The 18675-nt window shown below is 31.9% G+C and overlaps 3 protein-coding genes across 3 annotated transcripts; 1 reads left to right on the top strand and 2 right to left on the bottom strand.

The window, feature by feature from the left end:
* Positions 1-659: 659 nt before the first annotated feature.
* Positions 660-9657, bottom strand: LOC145759531 (uncharacterized). Its single transcript, XM_082573373.1, has 22 exons — positions 9455-9657; positions 9239-9303; positions 8963-9120; positions 8302-8397; positions 7980-8200; positions 7858-7925; positions 7642-7809; positions 7291-7347; positions 7087-7209; positions 6758-6925; positions 4377-6597; positions 4070-4251; positions 3867-3977; positions 3585-3707; positions 3173-3358; positions 2804-2941; positions 2376-2576; positions 2116-2250; positions 1925-2040; positions 1625-1760; positions 1235-1366; positions 660-850 (listed from the first exon to the last, which is right to left on the bottom strand). The coding sequence occupies exons 1-22, from the start codon at positions 9655-9657 to the stop codon at positions 660-662; spliced, it is 5199 nt and encodes a 1732-aa protein (XP_082429499.1).
* Positions 9658-10478: 821 nt separating this feature from the next.
* On the top strand, positions 10479-13685 carry LOC145759886 (malectin-like). Its single transcript, XM_082573742.1, has 7 exons — positions 10479-10622; positions 11225-11351; positions 11411-11488; positions 11670-11849; positions 12275-12332; positions 12593-12868; positions 12934-13685. The coding sequence occupies exons 1-6, from the start codon at positions 10495-10497 to the stop codon at positions 12862-12864; spliced, it is 843 nt and encodes a 280-aa protein (XP_082429868.1). The 5' UTR covers positions 10479-10494; the 3' UTR covers positions 12865-12868; positions 12934-13685.
* A 41-nt stretch (positions 13686-13726) lies between these two features.
* Positions 13727-17091, bottom strand: LOC145759530 (sialin-like). Its single transcript, XM_082573372.1, has 10 exons — positions 16960-17091; positions 16458-16658; positions 15990-16223; positions 15670-15844; positions 15140-15273; positions 14858-15016; positions 14403-14643; positions 14041-14174; positions 13811-13949; positions 13727-13755 (listed from the first exon to the last, which is right to left on the bottom strand). Exons 1-10 carry the CDS (start codon positions 17005-17007, stop codon positions 13727-13729), a joined length of 1494 nt encoding a protein of 497 aa, XP_082429498.1. The 5' UTR covers positions 17008-17091.
* Between the last annotated feature and the right edge of the window lie 1584 nt (positions 17092-18675).

Genomic DNA, 18675 nt, shown 5'->3' with positions numbered 1-18675 from the left:
TTTTAAATTATCAACAAAAAAGTATTAATATTTTTGTTTTTCAATTTTTAATGTTTCAATTGTTTAACCTAACTTCGGTAAATTATTATTACTATTTTATTAATCTTATAAATCCATATCTGATACTGAACAACAACAAACCTTAAAGTTTTTGTATGTTTTAAGTTTAATATTGCCTGGGGGTATTGATAAGTGTAAAATATGTAGATGAAGGTTTGTAGAGAAATTTAATTATTGCTTCGCGATGATTAAGCATTTATCACAAAAAATATGAAATTATAAATGTTTAAATTGTTTGTGTGTTGGCTATGAGGTGTGTTAATTAATCACTAAAATAACTTGTAATAAAGCATGTACAAACTATGTTAATTCCACTTTAAAATATAATTTTATTAATTACATTCATCTAATAACTTGGTAACTAAAAAATAAACATTTTAATAAAGCTTTAATAAACAATTTTATTTTTGCTGCAATAAAAAACAGCAACAATATGTAAACCTTAAAAGTACAAAAAAAAGGCTTTTAATATTATAAAATTTAAAATAAAAAATGTTGGGTTTACATTCTGTTGTTAAACAAATACAATAAAACTTTTGGAATATATAATATAATTGTAAAAACATTTTGAAGGTCTTCAGTCTTTAAAAACAAAAAGATTAAAAGTTTGATAAAAACCGAGGTCTGTCACTAATGTAGTCATCATCGCTGTTGGTTGGGATACAACGGTTGTCGTGACTTGGTTTGTAATCTTTCAGACATTTACAAACAAAGCTCCCACTAGTGTTCACACATCGGCCGTTTATACAAAGTTGAAACAAAGCGTTATGTTCCATACATTCGTTTATATCTAAAATTTAACAAATTAATTACTTTTGTTGTTGAATAGCTCACCCTACAGCCTTATCATAGAACTTATTATTAATTCACTGAGTTTTCAGTAGTTTTTGGCGATTTTTAATTGTAAATGCAGATATATATTTTGTTTTATTTCTGTGTTGTTTTGTAGTAATAAAAGTAATTTGTTTTTATGAAATAACTTTTGTTACTAATATTATTCCAGTAATGTTTTTAGTTTGTTTGTAAATATTGTTAGACTTGTCCAAAAATACTGCTGATTCGTTTTTGTTTTGTCAAAGTCAATACCTTTGGTGTCCCATATATTCAAGGCTGCTAAGTTGTAAAGAAAATCAACCCTAACTTTGTCCTACTTAAACCAAACACACACACTCACCTTCACATTTCATTGTTCCCACATTGAGTCGGTACCCCTTCTTACACTGACAAGTAAACCCCCCTTTTATGTGGATGCAATACCCATGTCCACAACCGTCCTGGACCCCACATTTTGTTGGTGGGTGCTGGGCTAAAAGGGTAAACAAATGATAATTATTCAAAAATATAAATATTAAATAAACTAACTTGTCGATAGCCTGCCCTACATTCTGCATTTAAATTTTTGTGATATGGTTGCAACTCTGAGTTAATATTTGCCTACGATAATTTACCTACACACCACAAACAAAAGTTTCATTTCTTTTAATGGCTTATAAATTGTACATACATATATATTGCCTACTAAGCTCCTTGAACAATTGAATTTAAAACTAAATAATAAACTTACCGATAAGATTATTCCTTACATCTAACAAGGGTGAATGAAGCTTGGGTGAACAAAGGAAATCGAAATCTTCTGAACCCCTGTTGGGGCACATTGAACATCGGTCACCCCATGCTTTACCCATGTTACAACAACAATCCTGGGAGTAAAAAGTTTAATTGGTTAGTTAAAAAAAAATTGTTTGGGTATCATTAAGATCTGAGTTTGATTCCCACGGTTGGCAGTTTAATTCCTATCATTAAATCAATTTATGTTGGGGTCAATATTAATAACTTAATACTTAGCTTGGAAAGTTTACATTACCTTATAGGTGATATTAACTGGCATTGGGTTCACGCACAAATAATGATTTCTGATTGAACGATAACAAGATGAAACTGGTTCACTTGGTTTAAGAGGAAGAAGGGTGGTGTCCGGTTCTTAAAAAAACTTAATGAGTTAAAAGAGGTAGAATGTTATTAGATTATTTTAACCAACAATAATTAATTTCCTACTTGTTCTGACACATGTGTTCCCTGCTCTTGTCTTCTTTAAAAGAAACCCAATATCACAAATACATTTAAACGATCCAAGTTTGTTGTTACACTGACCTCCAATGCAGTTGTTTGGGATCATACATTCATTAAAATCTAAAAAGAAATTTATTTCAAGGGTTTACTGTTATAATTAACATTGTGCAGCTGCCTATTAAGTTTAAAAAGGTACCTTTAAGTTTAAATTGCCTAAATTTTGAAAAAAAAATGTTCTCTCTAACCTTCACAAGCCCTAGCAGCCATGTTGTAGTAATAGCCAATATAACATACACACTCGAATGCTGAATAGGAGTTGACGCATCGACCGTTTGGGCAAACAACTTGTGTTGGAAACAGTTGGCATTCATCAATGTCCAGCGAGTGAAAGGAATTTGTTTCCGGAACTAATCCTCTGCCATGAGGGCACAGCAGTCGGAATGCAGCTAAATTTTAAAATTATTTAAAAACAGTTTTAATAAGTTTTGTTTGTTAGGGTTTTGATCAAGGTTCTTGGAGTTATTTGGTTGTTGGTGGTTTGTTATTGTAGTTTTAAATGCTGGTTATCCTATTTATAGTTTAACAACTTTGCACAAAATGTATTAATTTTAAAAAATAAAGAAAACTTTTTGTGATAATATTTTTACTTGAATTAAATTTTAGACAAACTCACCCGAATTTACAAAAGGACAAGCATTACAAACTCCCCAAGATCCTCCTAATGAGCAACAACATTCACGCTCTGTTATATTTCGAGCTAACATCACGTTGCAAACTCCATGGTCAACAAAACATGAATCCATCGGTTCACCTGGAAATAAAAATGGTAAAATTATGTTTTTATTTTTAGATTGTGTAATTATAGCCTTGGCTAGGGCTTAAATTGATTAAATTTTAAGTTTTGTTGTGTTTGTTGATATGGCGACAAACTGAGAAACTATTCAGTTGGACCTTAAAGTGTCCTCTAACTTTCAACAAAAAAAAACAGAATTAATTAAAACACAAAAATTGTTAATTATGAACACACAACCACCACATTTACTTGGTAAAGTTTGTGGATCTGATGGTGCTTCATCGGGTGAAGTTTCTTCAAAAGTTGAGGAGATGCAATCACGGGCAGTGAAGTCGTAATATTCACCTTCCTTCTCACACTCACATTGGTAACTACCTGGGTAGTTCTGGCAAACTCCCTTACCTCCACATTCAACCAAGATACATTCATCCAAATCTGTGGAGGGAATTATTTTAAAATCAAGTTTTGGCAACAAAGTTTTGCTTTCACATAATGGAAGTAATTCTCTTTGAATTATTATTTATGAGAGTAACAACTTTTAAACGAAAATAGTTATATTGAACTGGAACACTTGAAATTAAGTTTAGTTATCTAAGCTTACGGTTTTGATTAATATTCTATGTTAATTATCTACAACAGATTAGTTTAAAGTGGTAAACACCTTGACATGAGGTTCTGATTTCCGATGTCATGTAACCAATTCCACAACTGCAATGAAATGAACCTTCAGTATTAACACAAGAACCTCCCACACAGTTTATTGTGTTCTCACATTCATCAATGTCTGTAATGTTTACATAAAGTTTGTTATAGCGACCATGTTATCTTGCGATATATGGTTTTTAAGAACTTAAAACTTATTAATTTAACTTCTTTAGTCTTTAAATATCATATCAACTTCTTAAGTTACAGTTCAACTGTGAGACACCTTATTATTATTTACCCTGATCACAGTTGACTCCTTTATATCCTGCGTTACACTCACAAGTAAATGTGGTTTCACCATTTCTACAAACTCCATTAACACATGGGTTAGAAGAGCATCCATTTGTGTCTAAAATTAGAAAACTTGCATTACTTTAAACATTACTTTCTCAGTTATTCCAAATGTAATTTGTACAGACTTAAACAAACTCAAGCAAATACTTTGTTCACAGAATTTGCCCTGAAATCCTGGCAAGCAGACACAAGTCAGATTTCCTTCAAGGACTTGGCAAGTTGCTCCATTTTGACAAATATTTGGTTGGCAAATGTTTTGTTGCTGGTTCTCTTGTTGAAGTACATTTACTTTTGCTATCTTAGGTTGAGGTCGGCGGGCCTCTAAAAATCTTAGAAATAAATCAAGTTAAGTTTACTGAGTTGATGTTTTTATTTGGTTTTTATTGAAGAAGGTTTTAATAATTTTTGTGTGCCGTAGTTGTATATTTGTTTAATTGAACGACCAATTCATTACCTTTGGGGTTCTGTTTGACTTCCAAAGTTTTGTTGTTTGTTCTTAGAAGGATCGACAGATTCTTCAGCATCAACTTCTGGTTTAAGTTGAAATATTTCTCCAATGTCTTTATTTATTGAAATTACTTTATTGTTGACTTTCAAATCTGGGAAAACTGAAGCTTCTGTTGTTAAGGGTTTTGTGGTTGTTGTTGTAGTTGTTTTTTTCGCTGTAGGTGTTAATGTCGTAGGTTTTAAAGTTGTTGTTGCTTTTGGTGTAGTAGTTGGTTTTGATGTAGTAGTTGTTGTAGGTTTGGTTGTCGTAGTAGTTGTTGTAGGTTTAGTTGTTGTAGTAGTTGATGATAATGGTTTTTTTGTGGTTGTTGTTGGTTTTGTTGTAGGTTTAGGTGTCGTAGTTGTTGTAGGTATTGTGGTTGTTGTTGTGGGTTTTGTGGTTGTTTTCGTAGTTGTGGGTTTTGTTGTAGTTGTTGTTAATTTTGTTGTCGTAGGTTTCAAAGTTGTTGTTGCTTTTGGTGTAGTAGTTGGTTTTGTTGTAGTAGTTGTTGTAGGTTTGGTTGTCGTAGTAGTTGTTGTTGGTTTTGTTGTAGTAGTTGTTGTTGTTGGTTTTGTTGTTGTTGTAGGTTTGGTTGTTGTAGTAGTTGTTGTTGGTTTTGTTGTAGTTGTTGGTTTTGTTGTAGTAGTTGTTGTTGGTTTTGTGGTTGTTGTCGTAGTTGTAGGTTTTGTTGTAGTTGTTGTAAATGTTGTTGTCGTGGGTTTTAAAGTTGTTGATGCTTTTGGTGTAGTAGTTGGTTTTGTTGTAGTAGTTGTTGTAGGTTTGGTTGTCGTAGTAGTTGTTGTTGGTTTTGTAGTTGTTGTCATAGATGTGGGTTTGGTTGTCGTAGTAGTTTTTGTTGGTTTTGTTGTTGCCTTAGTTGTTGTAGGTTTTATTGTTGTTGTTGTAGTTAATGATGTAGGTTTTGTTGTAGTTGTTGTTGTTGTAGTTTTAGGTGTCGTAGTTGTTGTAGGTTTAGTGGTTGTTGTCGTAGTTGTAGGTTTTGTTGTAGTTGTGGTGGGTTTTGTTGTTTTTGGTTTTGTTGTAGTTATTGTTGATTTTCTTGTCGTCGTAGATGTTGTAGGTTTAAGTGTCGTAGTTTTTGATTTTGTAATTGTTGTAGATTTTGTACTTTTTAATGTTGTTGTTGGTTTTGTTGTCGAAGTTGTTGTGGGTTTGATTGTTGTAGTAGTTGTTGTAAGTTTTGCGGTTGTTGCCATTTTTGTTGTAGTTGTCGTAGTTGTTGTTGGTTTCGTGGTTGCTGCAGTTGTTGTTGTAGGTTTTGGAGTTGTTGTTGTAGTTTTTGTTGCTGTAGGGTTTGTTGTTGTCGTAGGTTTTGCAGTTTTTTTCAAAGTTGTTTTAAGTTTTGTTGCCGCTGTAGTCATTGGTTTTATTGTTGTTGTAGCTTTTGTTGTTGTCTTTGTTGTAGTTGTAATTGTTTTTGTCGTTGTTTTTGTAGGTTTTGTTGTCGTTTTTTTTGTTAATTTTGTAGTTGTTGTTGGATTTGTTGTAGTTCTTGAAGGTTTTGTTGTAGTTGTAGGTTTTGCAGTTTTTGTCGTTGTTGGTTTTGTTGTCGTGGTTGTTGCTTTTGGTTTTGTTGTTGTTGTTAATTTTAATGATCTGGGCTTTGTCGTTGTTAATATTGTTGGTTTCGTAGTTGTTGTAGGTTTTGTCGTTATTGTTGTAGTCGTTGGTTTTGCAGTTGTTGTTGCCGGTTTAAATGTTGTTGTAGCTTTTGTTGTCTTCGTTGTTGTTGGTGTTGTAGTCAAACTTCTTTTATCTAAAATATTTTCACCCAAAACATTTTTGTTTCCTAAACTTCGTGAATTGGAAACTTTTTTGTTTGTTCTCTTCGGAACAATTATGATGATCGGTTTTCTGCGCCCCTGTTTTTTTGGTATGACGTTATTAGGTTTAGTAGTGACGTCATTATTTTGTGTTGAGGCGTAATTGTTTTCACTAATCGCGTGGTGGGGTAATACAGTTGTTACGTCATTTTCTTGTGACGTAGGTAATATGTTGAGGTCGTTTGATTTGGTTGTGACGTCAATAATAACAGAGGTAGTGACGTTATTTGTACTTGTGGTTACGTCATGGGATATTATGACGTCATTGTTATGTTGATTGATCTCCGAACTTGAAGGAACTCTTGCGTAGCCCGACAACTTTAAACACAACTTCGTGTGTTCCGCTGTAAAATATAAATATTTGTTAAATTCAGAATTTCTCCGGACCTTTAAAGTAAGGCTAACTATAACTTTTAAAGAAACGATAATTTACACATTAATTACCCCATTACATATAATAAGAATAATTTTTTGTTTTAAATTTCTTTATATCTTTAAACTCACGCGATCCTTGTTTGGGGCAAACTTCGCAATCCTCTCCCCAAGCCACCCCAACAGAACAACAGCAACCCTCCCTCGTACTTGTAAGACCCTCTGTTGTTTGTAAACATGAACCTGGGTTCGGTACGGTGGTGAAGCAAACATTTTTCCTGGTTGTAGAGTCCTGGTCTTCTATATATTTAGATTTAAATTGGGTTATCGTTAAAGTTTGTCTTAAATTCTTATGGTTTGAAGTTTAATCCTTTCTTGCTGGTCTTTCTTTTGATAAAACTATAACCCGAGGTCCCGAGTATGATTTCCATCGCTGGTAATAAATTCAACTTCAAACTTACCTAAACAAGAATTTTTGTCAGAATTTAAATGAAATCCATGATCACATTTACAAACAAACGATCCTTTGTTGTTTACACAAATACCATTGTTACATCGATTTTCTTCGCGACATTCATCCACATCTAAAAAATAAAAAATACAAACAATTCTTAACTCCAACTAAAAGAATTTACCGTTGAAGTTGTAAGGAAAAAAGTACTTACCATTACAAGCTCCATTATGTTGGAGGTAGCCAGTTGGGCATCTTAATACCAAGGACCCTGAAACATAAAAGTTTAGTTTAGCCAACAAACAACTAAATAGGAGACCGTTTGTAATGGTGCAAGTGTTCGTCTTATCACGTTTTTTAGGCGTTGTGTCTGGACCTAAGCCTTAACCTCAAATTATGACGTGACAGGAACTAATTGTGTTCAATCGCGCTTTGAACATTTCAATTGTTTCCGTGGTTAAGGTTACAGAACAGATGTTTAGAATTTACAAGTTGCGTTACGTCATCAGACGAAACAAAAATTCGTAAAAAGATTAGCACCAATTTATATTTAATTTTCTTTCACCTGTTTTATGGCTGATATGTTTAGTCGGTGAAACCTGTGAAGTTTGACTTGTTACAGGTTTGGTCTTGGTACAAAAATCTCCGATATAGCCTTGGTAACAAATACAAACCGCCAACTTGCTTCTTATAATTCGACAATTTCCATACCGGCAAAACGAACGACACGTTGCTGTAAAAATTCAGTTTTCAAATAAGTCATATTAACCGAGATGTTAACTTTTGTAGCTTTCGTCCGGGGTCATCGGTTTAATTCCCACTGCTGATATATATTTGTGCAAAGCTGATCTTTAAGGGGGTTGTATTTAACATTTAATGAAAAGTCTTTTTGTACTTACCTACTGGAAAACCATGCGTCTGTATTCTTGAACTAGATGCGGAGTGGGATTGAGATGTTCTGGAAGATGGAACGTAAGAATGGGATGTTCTGGATGATGGAACATAAGAATTGGATATCCTTGATGATGGGATATAAGATGTCCTGGAAGTTGGGGATGTTCTTGAGGTCGGTTGTTTTTGGGTGTAAGTTGGCCAGGTGTAACTCTTGCGTTCACATCTTGAACCTTGGAGTAAAAAGCGTTTTAATGAACGTGTGCAAAAGTGCCACAGGATCTGAGTTAGTTAAATGTAATAGCAATGTAACATGTTTATAAATTAGACTTACCTGAATATGAAGACGCGCAATAACACTTCCCGTTGATGCAGGAGCCTCCGTTGTGGCAGTAAATGTTGTAACATGAACTACTCCGATATTTGTGGCCTAAAATGTTTGTTTTAGTGTGATGTATTTAAAAGCGCTTAAGAATGTTAACAAGAAGAATTAATTCAAAGCAATGTTTAAAAAATAAGTCGTGCAGAGTGGGTTTATTTACTGAGCTTCACCAAACTTGTTTTTAAATAAATCTGTTTTTTTTATAAATATAATTTTTATTTTTGTTCAAGATAAGGCCAATTAAATTATTAATAGTTTTGCGATAATGTTGAACTTGAAAGGAATGATTCCGATTCAGGAAATAAATCAAAGGAAATTGTTTTAAACTTTGCAACTTTTAAATAATTTTGATAATTAAGTTATTTTGGGGTATTGGCATATTTATTGTAGGATAAATTGATTGAACTATGTTATCAAGTCTACTTAAAAATATATTTACCAACCCTAAAAATAAATTAAAAATAACAAAATAAGAATTCTTCTTAACAAAGCATTAACTTTGCTTTAATACATTAACAAATACAAAAAAAGAGATTTTTATAATTTTAAATGGTTTTACTTAAAATAACTTACTTGAGATTGGAATGTAAATTGGTTTGTATCTTCTTCTCACAATTTGTCGCGGGGTTCGTTTCAAAATTCGGATCAAACGATCGAAAGTTGTTTTAAAATTTTTGTATTGGCAAGTTGCTCCTTTGAATGGAAACTGACATTTACATCTGTTGTTGTTCACACAGATTCCCTCGTTTTGACAAACTGGGTTGCAAATAGCTGCAATATTTATTGGTTAATACGAATTAAAATGTGATGTGTTTTTTACTGTAGCCTTTCCTTTAATTTATTTTAAACAGGTAATAAAAAAATTAAACGCAAAACTTATTGAACTTACGAATTATACAATTTCCTAGATTTGATCTTTTCCATCCTGGGCAGCATTCGTTACCGCAAACTTTACTAAAACATACAAAAAAGTTTTCACATTTTTGCATTGCTGTAAGCACGGTTATCTTGTTTTTATAGGCTTGAAATGGTTGTTAGAAAAACAATCTTTTACAGTTTATTAACTTTGCCGAAATATTGTTCAAATAACTTTTTATTTTCTTACCCAATTACATGGCGAACCGGTCGTTGTAGATAAGCGTTAACACCGCTACCAATAATATAACGATGCTGGTCTAATCTTCGTTGTTCTCTTCTCAACTGTTTTGTGCTCAATATTACTGAAGAATTGCTGAATACTTGCAATGTTAAACAACTTAAAATTAAGGTTAAGACGAATTGTGGTTTGATTTTAGTAATAGATTTCATTTTATATATTTTGCTCTGCGAAGTAAAAATGGTGCTTCATAAAAGCTGCTTAACTTTAAGTTCTACAATTAAGAAGATGTCAATATTAACACCTTTGAAACTTGGTGTAAATCTAAAAACTTAAAACAAGACGTACAATTTGACTTAGACTTAATCTTGTACATTTTTACCTACTTAATGATATTTATTTAGGCCGGCTTCGAAAGTTTTTAAATTTGCGAAAAGTTGCTTTCCTAATATAGTCGTCGAAGAAATATTTTAATTGTTTCCGAACTACATAAGCTTACATGTCAAACAGAGGTGTTTGTTTCTATTTATACATTCAACTTTATTTGTCTAAATGTAAAACTTTGTTATATTTTCTAGAACTTTTTAAATATATTTTTTTAAATTTTGGATGCTTAGCCTTTTTTAAAGTAAATTTGTTTCATTTAAAAGAAATAAAGTTTTTAAAAATATGCATTTTTGAATATAATTTAAATATTATTTTGTTATTATTTGTTTTTTAATATAGAAAGTTTAAACTTTGTCCATAGAAATCGTATAATTGGTATTATTTTAGTCATGCGTAGCAATGTGTGGTCTTAATCGCTACAGCGAGTAAACAAATTTGATGACGATTCTGAAAAATAAAAAATAAAATTTTGAAAGCAAAAAATTGAATTTTTGACAATTTTTGTTAAATTAGGAGTTTTTTGTTGCAAAATCTTACTTAGAATGATTACAATAAGAACTTAGATATGCTTGATTTATCAACAGCTAATTTTTAAAACGGTTAGACAACTAAAAATATTTTAATCTTTTATTTTATTTTTAGAATCTCGTAAATTAAAAACTATGGATCTTCAATTTTGTAATTTATTTATTTTTTTTCAATTTGTTGGTTTTTGTGTCGGTCAAAAAGTGATTTATGCAGTAAATGCGGGAGGTAACAGTCATGTGGATTCTAAGGGAATTAAATATTTGTAAGTTGACTTTAAAATACAAATTAGAAATTATTTGTTTCTTTAAAATCTATGTTTTTTGCATTTATTTGTTAATAATATGTAAGACCAACTTTACAGCCTTCAGTTCAGAAAGTTTTGGGTTAATTTTAATAATAATGTCTTGTTTTTGAGTTAATTTTAATACCAGTTTAAAGTTTCTGACGAGGTCTTGTGCCAACAAGCGTAAAAGATGGCATGACCACAATCGTACCAAAATATTCAGTTTACACATCTTTTAATTTTAAACTAAAATCTTAAACTTAAATATAGAATTACTAAACTCTGCGCAAATATTTGTGAAAAAATGGTATGACTAGAACAATAAATGCATGTTTATTTTTCAATTTTTATGTTACTTTTAAATTAAATGTAGTAAAAAAACTATTAATGAACTGCTGGACATCAGCTTTGTGTGTACAAAATTTTTAAGCAACCAGGCAGGCAAAAACAGGGCAATAAATCTTCCATGATATTTTAACCATCTTTAAATATATTGAATTTAATCTAGATAATTTGGAAACCAACTTTTCACATAGAAAACCAATTGCAATAAATATAAATCAGTTATTTCATATTTTTAGATCTGATCCCTTAACCATAGGAGTGAGTAGTGATTATGGAAAGAGGCAACCAATTCATCGAGTTGATGGTCAAGATATGATTTTGTACCAGACTGAAAGATGGCATGATGGTCCTTTTTCTTATGAGGTACAACTTCAAATTTTTGTAAAAGTTTATTTTTTTCTAAAAAAATAAGTTTTATTCAGGTTCCGATTAAGGAAGACGGAGACTACGTCCTGGTGTTAAAGTTTGCGGAAGTTTACTTTTATGGACCTAACTTGAAAGTAGGTGTTAAAGTCTGACTTAATTGTTTAACTTAAATAATATCAGTTATGTTAAAAATTGCATAGTTTTTTGATTTTTAATTTGCCAGTATTAACATTAAACAAAATGCTAATAAGTTTTTTTAAGAAATCTTAATTTGTCAGTTTTAGTATTAATCTATAATTTTATTTCTACTTTCAGGTATTTAATGTTCAATTAAACAACCAACATTTGGTTTTACAAGACTTAGATATTTACGATAAAGTTGGTCATAGCACGGCACATGAAGAAGTTATTCCACTTTCTATTAAGAAAGGAAAGTTGAGCGTTATCGGTCAATATTCAACTTTTAACGGGGTTCTTAAAGTGGAAATGGTCAAGGTGGGTTCACTTTTTCTGCTTTAAATAAACTATTTTGTTTAATTTTATAGTTATTACCATGCAAGACCATTTGGGATCACTGTTATCTGTCATTACTGTCATTTAATTAAAAAAACAAATATTGACAATTAAACAATTTTTATAACCACAGGCCTAACCCTCTTCTTAGAAATTCTCTTAGTTGCCCTAAATAAAATATCTATATACACAATTTTGACATTTTATATTTTGTTCTGCATCGTAAATGTGTGGTCCTGTAAAGTAATTGGTAGACCCAATATTATAGTTTTTACAAAGGGTTGGGTATTAATGTTTGATTGTTTAATATAAAACCCACTCTTATTTTGTTTCCATATTATCACAAGAGTTGTTGTTTTTATTGGTCATAATTTAATAATATTTTAAATTTGTGCAATTTCTTTCAGGGTGCAGCAGATAACCCCAAGATTTGTGCTTTCTATGTAATGAAGGGAACGGTGGAAGGTAAACATTTATCTCTTAAGTTATTTTGGAACGCCTGATTAACTTTCAAAGCCCGTGTTTTTATTTTCTCTTTGGTTTTGGTGGTCTAACTTCTGTAACCAAAGATTAAAGTATAACTTTAACCTGGTGTAAACCTTGGTGTTTGTTTTGTTTATTTTCTTCTTACTTAAATATTTTTTGTTGGGTTTAAAGTTTTGAAGTCACTGTTGTGTAAAATTTCAATTTATTTTAGTTTTTTAATTTTTTTCAAATTTTTGTAGATGTCCCTCAACTTCCGGATCTTGAGAAGAAATTCCAGAAAACCTTGGAATCAAATCAAGAGGAGGAAGAAGAGGACCTTGATGAGGATTCGGAAGAAAACTTTGATAGAAATGAGAAAAAACCTTCGAAAAAAAATGAGAAAAAATCAAAATTTAAGTCAGGTCCTCCAGCTGCAAATCCATATGCAGAGGACAGTAGTTCTCTTGTGATGCCAATAATGATCGCTTTTGCTCTTTTTATTCCAACTTTGTTGTGTTTATGCAGATTATAAACTGGTAAGTTTAACATTATTGTCGTTATTTTAAAAACAATTATAAAAAACTCAAATTTATTTTTTTAGGATTATCGAAAATGCCGAAAAAAAAACTTTTGCAAATTTTATTTTATAATCTTCAGAAACGAGGCAGCTTTTTAAACTTCAGTTTGATTCAAAGTAAATATTAAATTGCGTTAATCTAAAAACTTTTACAATTTTATCCTAAACTTGAAATATTTAATGTCTAACGTTATTGGTAAGAACAATATATTTACAATTAAGTTTTATTTTGGGAGCCTTAATTGAGTGGTTTTGCAATAATTATTTGTGGCAATTAGTTTGTTTATTAATTAACTTAAGAATAGAAATTTGTAAAAAAGGGTCAAAACTTGATTTTAAATTGTCAGTAATCTCTTAAATTTGCACTGTATCTAGTTGTACATTATAAATGTCAACAACTTTTAAACTGAATTTTGCACTAAAATTAAAGAAATTGTCGTTAAATTTAAAAATGATCCAAAATTTAGCTTCTGTGTTTGCTATGGTCTGCCTATTTTAAGTTGGTAACTTAAATTGTTTGTTGTTTTAAATGTTTGTGATAGTTAAATAATTATTTGTTATATGCTCTCAGAGACTGATAAGATTTAAATATCTAGTTGTATTTATATATGTATGTGTGCTATGTTTCAGACAAATCTGTTACTCTTTAGTTTGTTTACAAGTTAATCATATAATGTTGATGTATTAGTATATTTGGTAGTAATTGTTTCGTCTTTTAATAAAGTTCAATTCTATATACAAGTTTAATGTGTTGATTAATAAATTGAAGCACAATTCTTGTTTTGACATTATTTCAGTTTCCACCATTACAATATGTTTATAACTTTGAAATTATAACCTCTTTATCTAAAAAACAAATGTTAGATAATTGTTCAACTTTAATATTATTCCTTTTTCTTACCTTCTGATTTTGTTTTAATGATCTTCCCCTTTGCCCAACTTTGTTCCACCCCTGATCCAAAAATTAAATAAATGATTGCCCCTGCCAAGTAAATCCCAGCTGAAATCCAGAACACTGTTTGCCATTGGGTCAGGTTGTTCTGCGTGGGGGGTTAAAAATGGGGTGAAAATAAATTAAATTAAATTTGCCTTTTAATAAAAAATTCAAATTTAAAAAATTTTCTCTCTCACCCCATCAAGCAATAATAATCCAACCACTTGTGGGGCTAAGAACCCGGGAATATTTGAAATGGTGTTGGATATCGAGTAGGTGATTCCCCCATATTTTGGGGCTATATCAATCGCGTTCGCTTTACAACCTGGGACTGGGGAGAAAATAACAAAATATTCAAATATGGAAATAATTAGAAAGTTGTTTAAAAACTCCCTATTCTGCAAAATGTTACGACATTAGATGATGAGCCGTCAGGTTTCGAGTTAGAATCTCACCAATGCCACACCATTCACCCTGAAGCCTGGGGTTTACTGATAGCTCAAACACGTCACAACAGCACATCCTTCCTTAATAAAATACCCAAGGAAAAAACACTCACCTGTAAGTCCTATAAACATGACACTGATGCAGAAGAACGCAACAGCAGTTGTGACGTCACAACCGATATAACCCGCCAATACAACAAACAGGGCCGGAATAACCAGGCCTAGAGTTGTGTTTACTTTTCGGATTGCCACGGTTTTGAGCAATCCTCTTCGTCGTATGACGTCAGTAAAGTATCCTCCAACTACGGTGAAGATCCATTGTAAGATGTAGGGAAGAGAGGATAGGAAACCGCTCTGAAATTAAAGGATTTTTGAACCACGGGAAAAAACGTGCAAGTGGTGGTAATTATATCTTGGATCTCATAAATTAGTTTTACTAAGGCTTTAAATAACTGCATTTAAAACCTTGGATTCCAATAACATTATTACTAAAACCTAAGTACCAGCAATCAAAGGTTTCTGTAACATGCCGGCAGCGGTAATTTAACGCACAACCCCAAGAACTCACCGCTTTAAGATCGAACTTGAGTATGGTTGACATGTAAGTGGGTAGCATGGTGAGTAGAGTGTAGTTCCCCCAATTACTCGCAAAATGTCCGCAAACGATCGCTAAAAGGGGAAGTGACGTCAGCATCGATGTCCACGGGGTTCGAACTTTTTCGGTATGCTAGAAAAAATTTGGTGACGTCATTTAATTTTAACCTATCACGTCATTTAGCTTGTAACGTTATGATATCATCGTATTAACAACTACTTTTGAAAATCACCATTATAACGTAATCGTTCTTACATCTTTCTTATGATGATCCCTTCCGATGGAATCGATGATGAAAATCTTCTCCTGGTCAGAGATTCTTGGATGTAGAACTGGTTTATTGTGAACCAGCAGGAACCAGAAGATCGACCACAACAACGCACCACCACCTGAATGTGTTTATGATTAACTGGTGCAAGTTAAAAGACCGCGTAAGCCAAGTTGTAAGCAGCTGGTAGTAACGTGACAATCAAGTTTAAAAACGCTTTTATTAACAAAAAAACCCTGACCCTAGTTTTACATTGGCTGGAGCAATTGGCTTTACTACATGAAGTCTCGGGCCCTTGAATAAAGCTCTATAAACAGTATGAATTCCTGAGCCAACACTTATTCAGCAGCCTAGTTATCAGGCAATTATAATCCATAATATTCCAAACTGCCGAAGTCAACTCGAGACTGGGTCAGGGTAATTGATGTTTCTGTATGTTTGGGTCGTAATATCAACCTTCTCACATCGAGGATAAACAAATAATAAAAAAGTAGACAAACTTCAACAACTCAGTTACCAGTTACATAAAACACGGCCTCCCAGCCCAAAGTATCAGCAATAACGCCAGCTAGTGGTAGAACGACACACGTCCCAAAACTTGATCCCGACATGTGGAAGGAGACGAGAGCACTTCGTTCAAGAGGAGGAGACCAATGCTCCCACGCTCCGTGCATTGTAGGAAACGTTACGCCCTGTAAGTAGGAGATTTTGATACCCCGTGTAACATTTTAATCGCTTTCAAAAAAACGTTCAATGCGTTAGGCCTCGACTTAGGCAGATGTGACGTAGTTTATGAGTTAAAGTATAAACCCTGTAACAAATAGGACATTAAGTTACCTGAGTCAGACCAAGCAAAATTCTCAACGCCACAAATAACTCGAAACTTGAGTAAGCTGCGATGGGGCTGAGTAGAGTGATTCCTGAGCTAATCAACATCGCCAAACCAAGAACAATTTTGAAACCGAATCTTCTGGCCAACCAAGCACCTGGGATGTTGCTGAATATGTAGCCGTAGTAGTAAGCTCCTAACACTAAACCTTGCTGCGCTGTGTTCCAAGCAAATATCCCGTTCTATAAGTTAAGTGTACTTAAAAAAATAAGCTTAAAAATATCAGTTAAAAAACTCCGTTGGTGACAAAAATGCCTAGAAATTAACAAATCGTTTTCTACAAAGAGTTCTGAACAAATTGTAATCTTGTGCATCGGCAGAATCAAGAAAATATAATGTTGGCACTTATAGGTATTCAAATTAACAAAAGCACAAATGCCTTTTATTTGATTAAAAAAGTTTAACTTTCGTTTTACCGTGTTAGGTTGAGAAGATCCAGCCATACCCTGATCCGGGCAAATATCTGAAGCGTTTCCCTCGTTCTCGGAGCTGGAGTTCACCATGGCAACGATGGCGACGCTCAAATTGTTCCTGGTCGAGTAGACGTTGAACATTCCCATGAAGCCCATGAAAGCGAGGACGTAGCGAGCTTTGATGTAAAATCCAGGCGTCTTCTCCTAGATTGTTAAACTTTATGATCATATTTGACTTACTTTAAGAGGTCTTAATGATTGTAGTTTTACTTGGCAGGTGATTTTTATAGATATGGTAAGAAAACGTTAATTAATACTTCATGTAAAATTACTACGACATTGGAGCAATGTTGATCAATCTTATGATTATGGTTTAATCTTTATATAAGTTGACTTGTTAGTAGAGACATTAAAGTTCATTTGGAGGACTTTGTATTTAAGTTTGCATATTTAAGAATTTATAAAACCGCAATTTTTAATTAGTTTAGAATAACAACCATTTTACCTCAATAACTTCCACTTTCTTTTCATCATTTTCTCTCAAGGAAGACATCTTTAAAACCTTAAGTCTTTCTTATTCAAGCAATATAGGTTACAAATCAAACTTTAATGCATTAAAACTTGGCTTAAATGTTGCACAAACAAGCAATAATGTTTTACATGTTGCAGACTGGGCAAATATTTACAAAACTTTTTTGTTAGATCGTAAAACCTAATCGAGCGTTAAACCACCATCCCTTATATTGGTTGTATAATTTGATTTACTTGGATTAGTGTAATTAAACTAAACTATCTTACATTACTCTACAAAAAAATATCTTTGTTATTTATAAATATTATTTATGGCAATACAACAGCCAAAGGATTTGAACAAACTTATTTTTACAACTGTAAAATAAGGTTTACAACAATTTAAAACTTAAAATTTGTTGTTTTTAGTTTTAATTTATGTTGTTTTTACGTTTAAAAGGCAAGGTCTGACAGTCTGAAGGTAATTTGATTAGTTACAATATTTTGCAAACGAATAAACGATAAAATTTATCTAGTTTATTCAAAATTAATTTAAAGCAATACGGAGAATAGTTGTACGTTTATTTATAACTAATATTCAGGGCAATAAAACAGTGGAATCGAACAAACTTATTTTACGACTGTAAAATAAGGTTTACAACAATTTAAAACTTAAAATTTGTTGTTTTTACGTTTAAAAGTTTTCATATTAGCTTTAAAATAATTTTTTTAGAAAATTTTTAATTTTAAAAAATGTACCGAAGACAAAAATTGTGCCGAAAAAGATTCAATAAATTTCGTGCCACAAGTAAAAGTCGGTGCCTGATATTAATTGAAAACAATTTGCAAAATTTTAGAGCAATTATATAAAGTTTTTTGCAATTTTATAAAAGTTTATTTTTAAATTTTAATTGTTTTAAGTTTGTATAAAAGCAAATACTTGTTCTTAGTTTGCACGAAAATGCAAGATTACAGGTCTGAAGGTAATTTGATTAGGTACAATCTGACAATAGTTTGCAAACGATAAAATTTATCTAGTTATTCGAAATTAATTTAAAGCAATACGGAGAATAGTTGTACGTTTGCAAAAGTCAGTTTGTAATTTGTGCATTCTTTGTGTTGGTAGTAATTTTGTTTAGTTGAATGATTGTTGTAAAAGATGGTTGCAGTTCTGGTTTGTTTTAATTAAACCATGAAACTAATTTTGACAACTATCTGGATATCGGATTTGTTACAAACTTCTAAGTTGTTACAGTTATTTCTGAATTTTATATTTTGATAAATTTGTAAAAGAATATGGTTTTAAAATCGGCAGCGTGGTGTAGTAGTAAGAACACTTGCTACACCACCATGAGGGCATGGGTTCAATCCCCACTGCTCTCATGCTGTAGCGTCGTGCATTCGACCTTTTCACAGCAAGGATAAAGATTTATACAAAAAAAATTTTAAATTAATTGTCACAAAAATTAAATAATTTAATTGGAAATGGATCTTAAATATTCCTCACTGCTTCAATGTTGCAGCTTACTTTCGGTTTGTAGGTCAAGCAAGGTCAACTTTATCCCCTAAACTTGCACAAATTTGATATTAAGTTGAAAGGGGTTTAAAGTTTAAGTAAAATCTTTTTGTAAAAAGAATTAAGAGAGATAATTGCCTTAACTACAGTGTAGTTTTTAACTTAAATTTACATTTTATTGACTTTTACCATGAA

This window comes from Corella eumyota, chromosome 7 (assembly GCF_963082875.1).
Source record: "Corella eumyota chromosome 7, kaCorEumy4.1, whole genome shotgun sequence".
Classification (NCBI taxonomy): Eukaryota; Metazoa; Chordata; class Ascidiacea; order Phlebobranchia; family Corellidae; genus Corella; species Corella eumyota.
Note: the sequence above shows the minus strand (reverse complement) of the source record. Positions and strands in the feature narration are given on the sequence as shown.

Excerpts from the sequence above, each read along its gene's own strand:
- LOC145759531 (XM_082573373.1), bottom strand. The coding sequence starts at position 9,657 with ATGAAATCTATTACTAAAATCAAACCACAATTCGTCTTAACCTTAATT. Across the intron at positions 2,942-3,172 it reads AGATCCACAAACTTTACCAA|GTGAACCGATGGATTCATGT; the intron begins GTAAATGTGGTG and ends TTTTATTTCCAG. Across the intron at positions 1,761-1,924 it reads CAGTTAATATCACCTATAAG|GATTGTTGTTGTAACATGGG; the intron begins GTAATGTAAACT and ends TTTTACTCCCAG.
- LOC145759530 (XM_082573372.1), bottom strand. The coding sequence starts at position 17,007 with ATGTCTTCCTTGAGAGAAAATGATGAAAAGAAAGTGGAAGTTATTGAG. Across the intron at positions 16,224-16,457 it reads GATCTTCTCAACCTAACACG|AACGGGATATTTGCTTGGAA; the intron begins GTAAAACGAAAG and ends CTTAACTTATAG. Across the intron at positions 13,756-13,810 it reads CATTAAAACAAAATCAGAAG|ATAAAGAGGTTATAATTTCA; the intron begins GTAAGAAAAAGG and ends TTTGTTTTTTAG.
- LOC145759886 (XM_082573742.1), top strand. The coding sequence starts at position 10,495 with ATGGATCTTCAATTTTGTAATTTATTTATTTTTTTTCAATTTGTTGGT. Across the intron at positions 11,489-11,669 it reads TTTATGGACCTAACTTGAAA|GTATTTAATGTTCAATTAAA; the intron begins GTAGGTGTTAAA and ends TTCTACTTTCAG. Across the intron at positions 11,850-12,274 it reads TTAAAGTGGAAATGGTCAAG|GGTGCAGCAGATAACCCCAA; the intron begins GTGGGTTCACTT and ends AATTTCTTTCAG.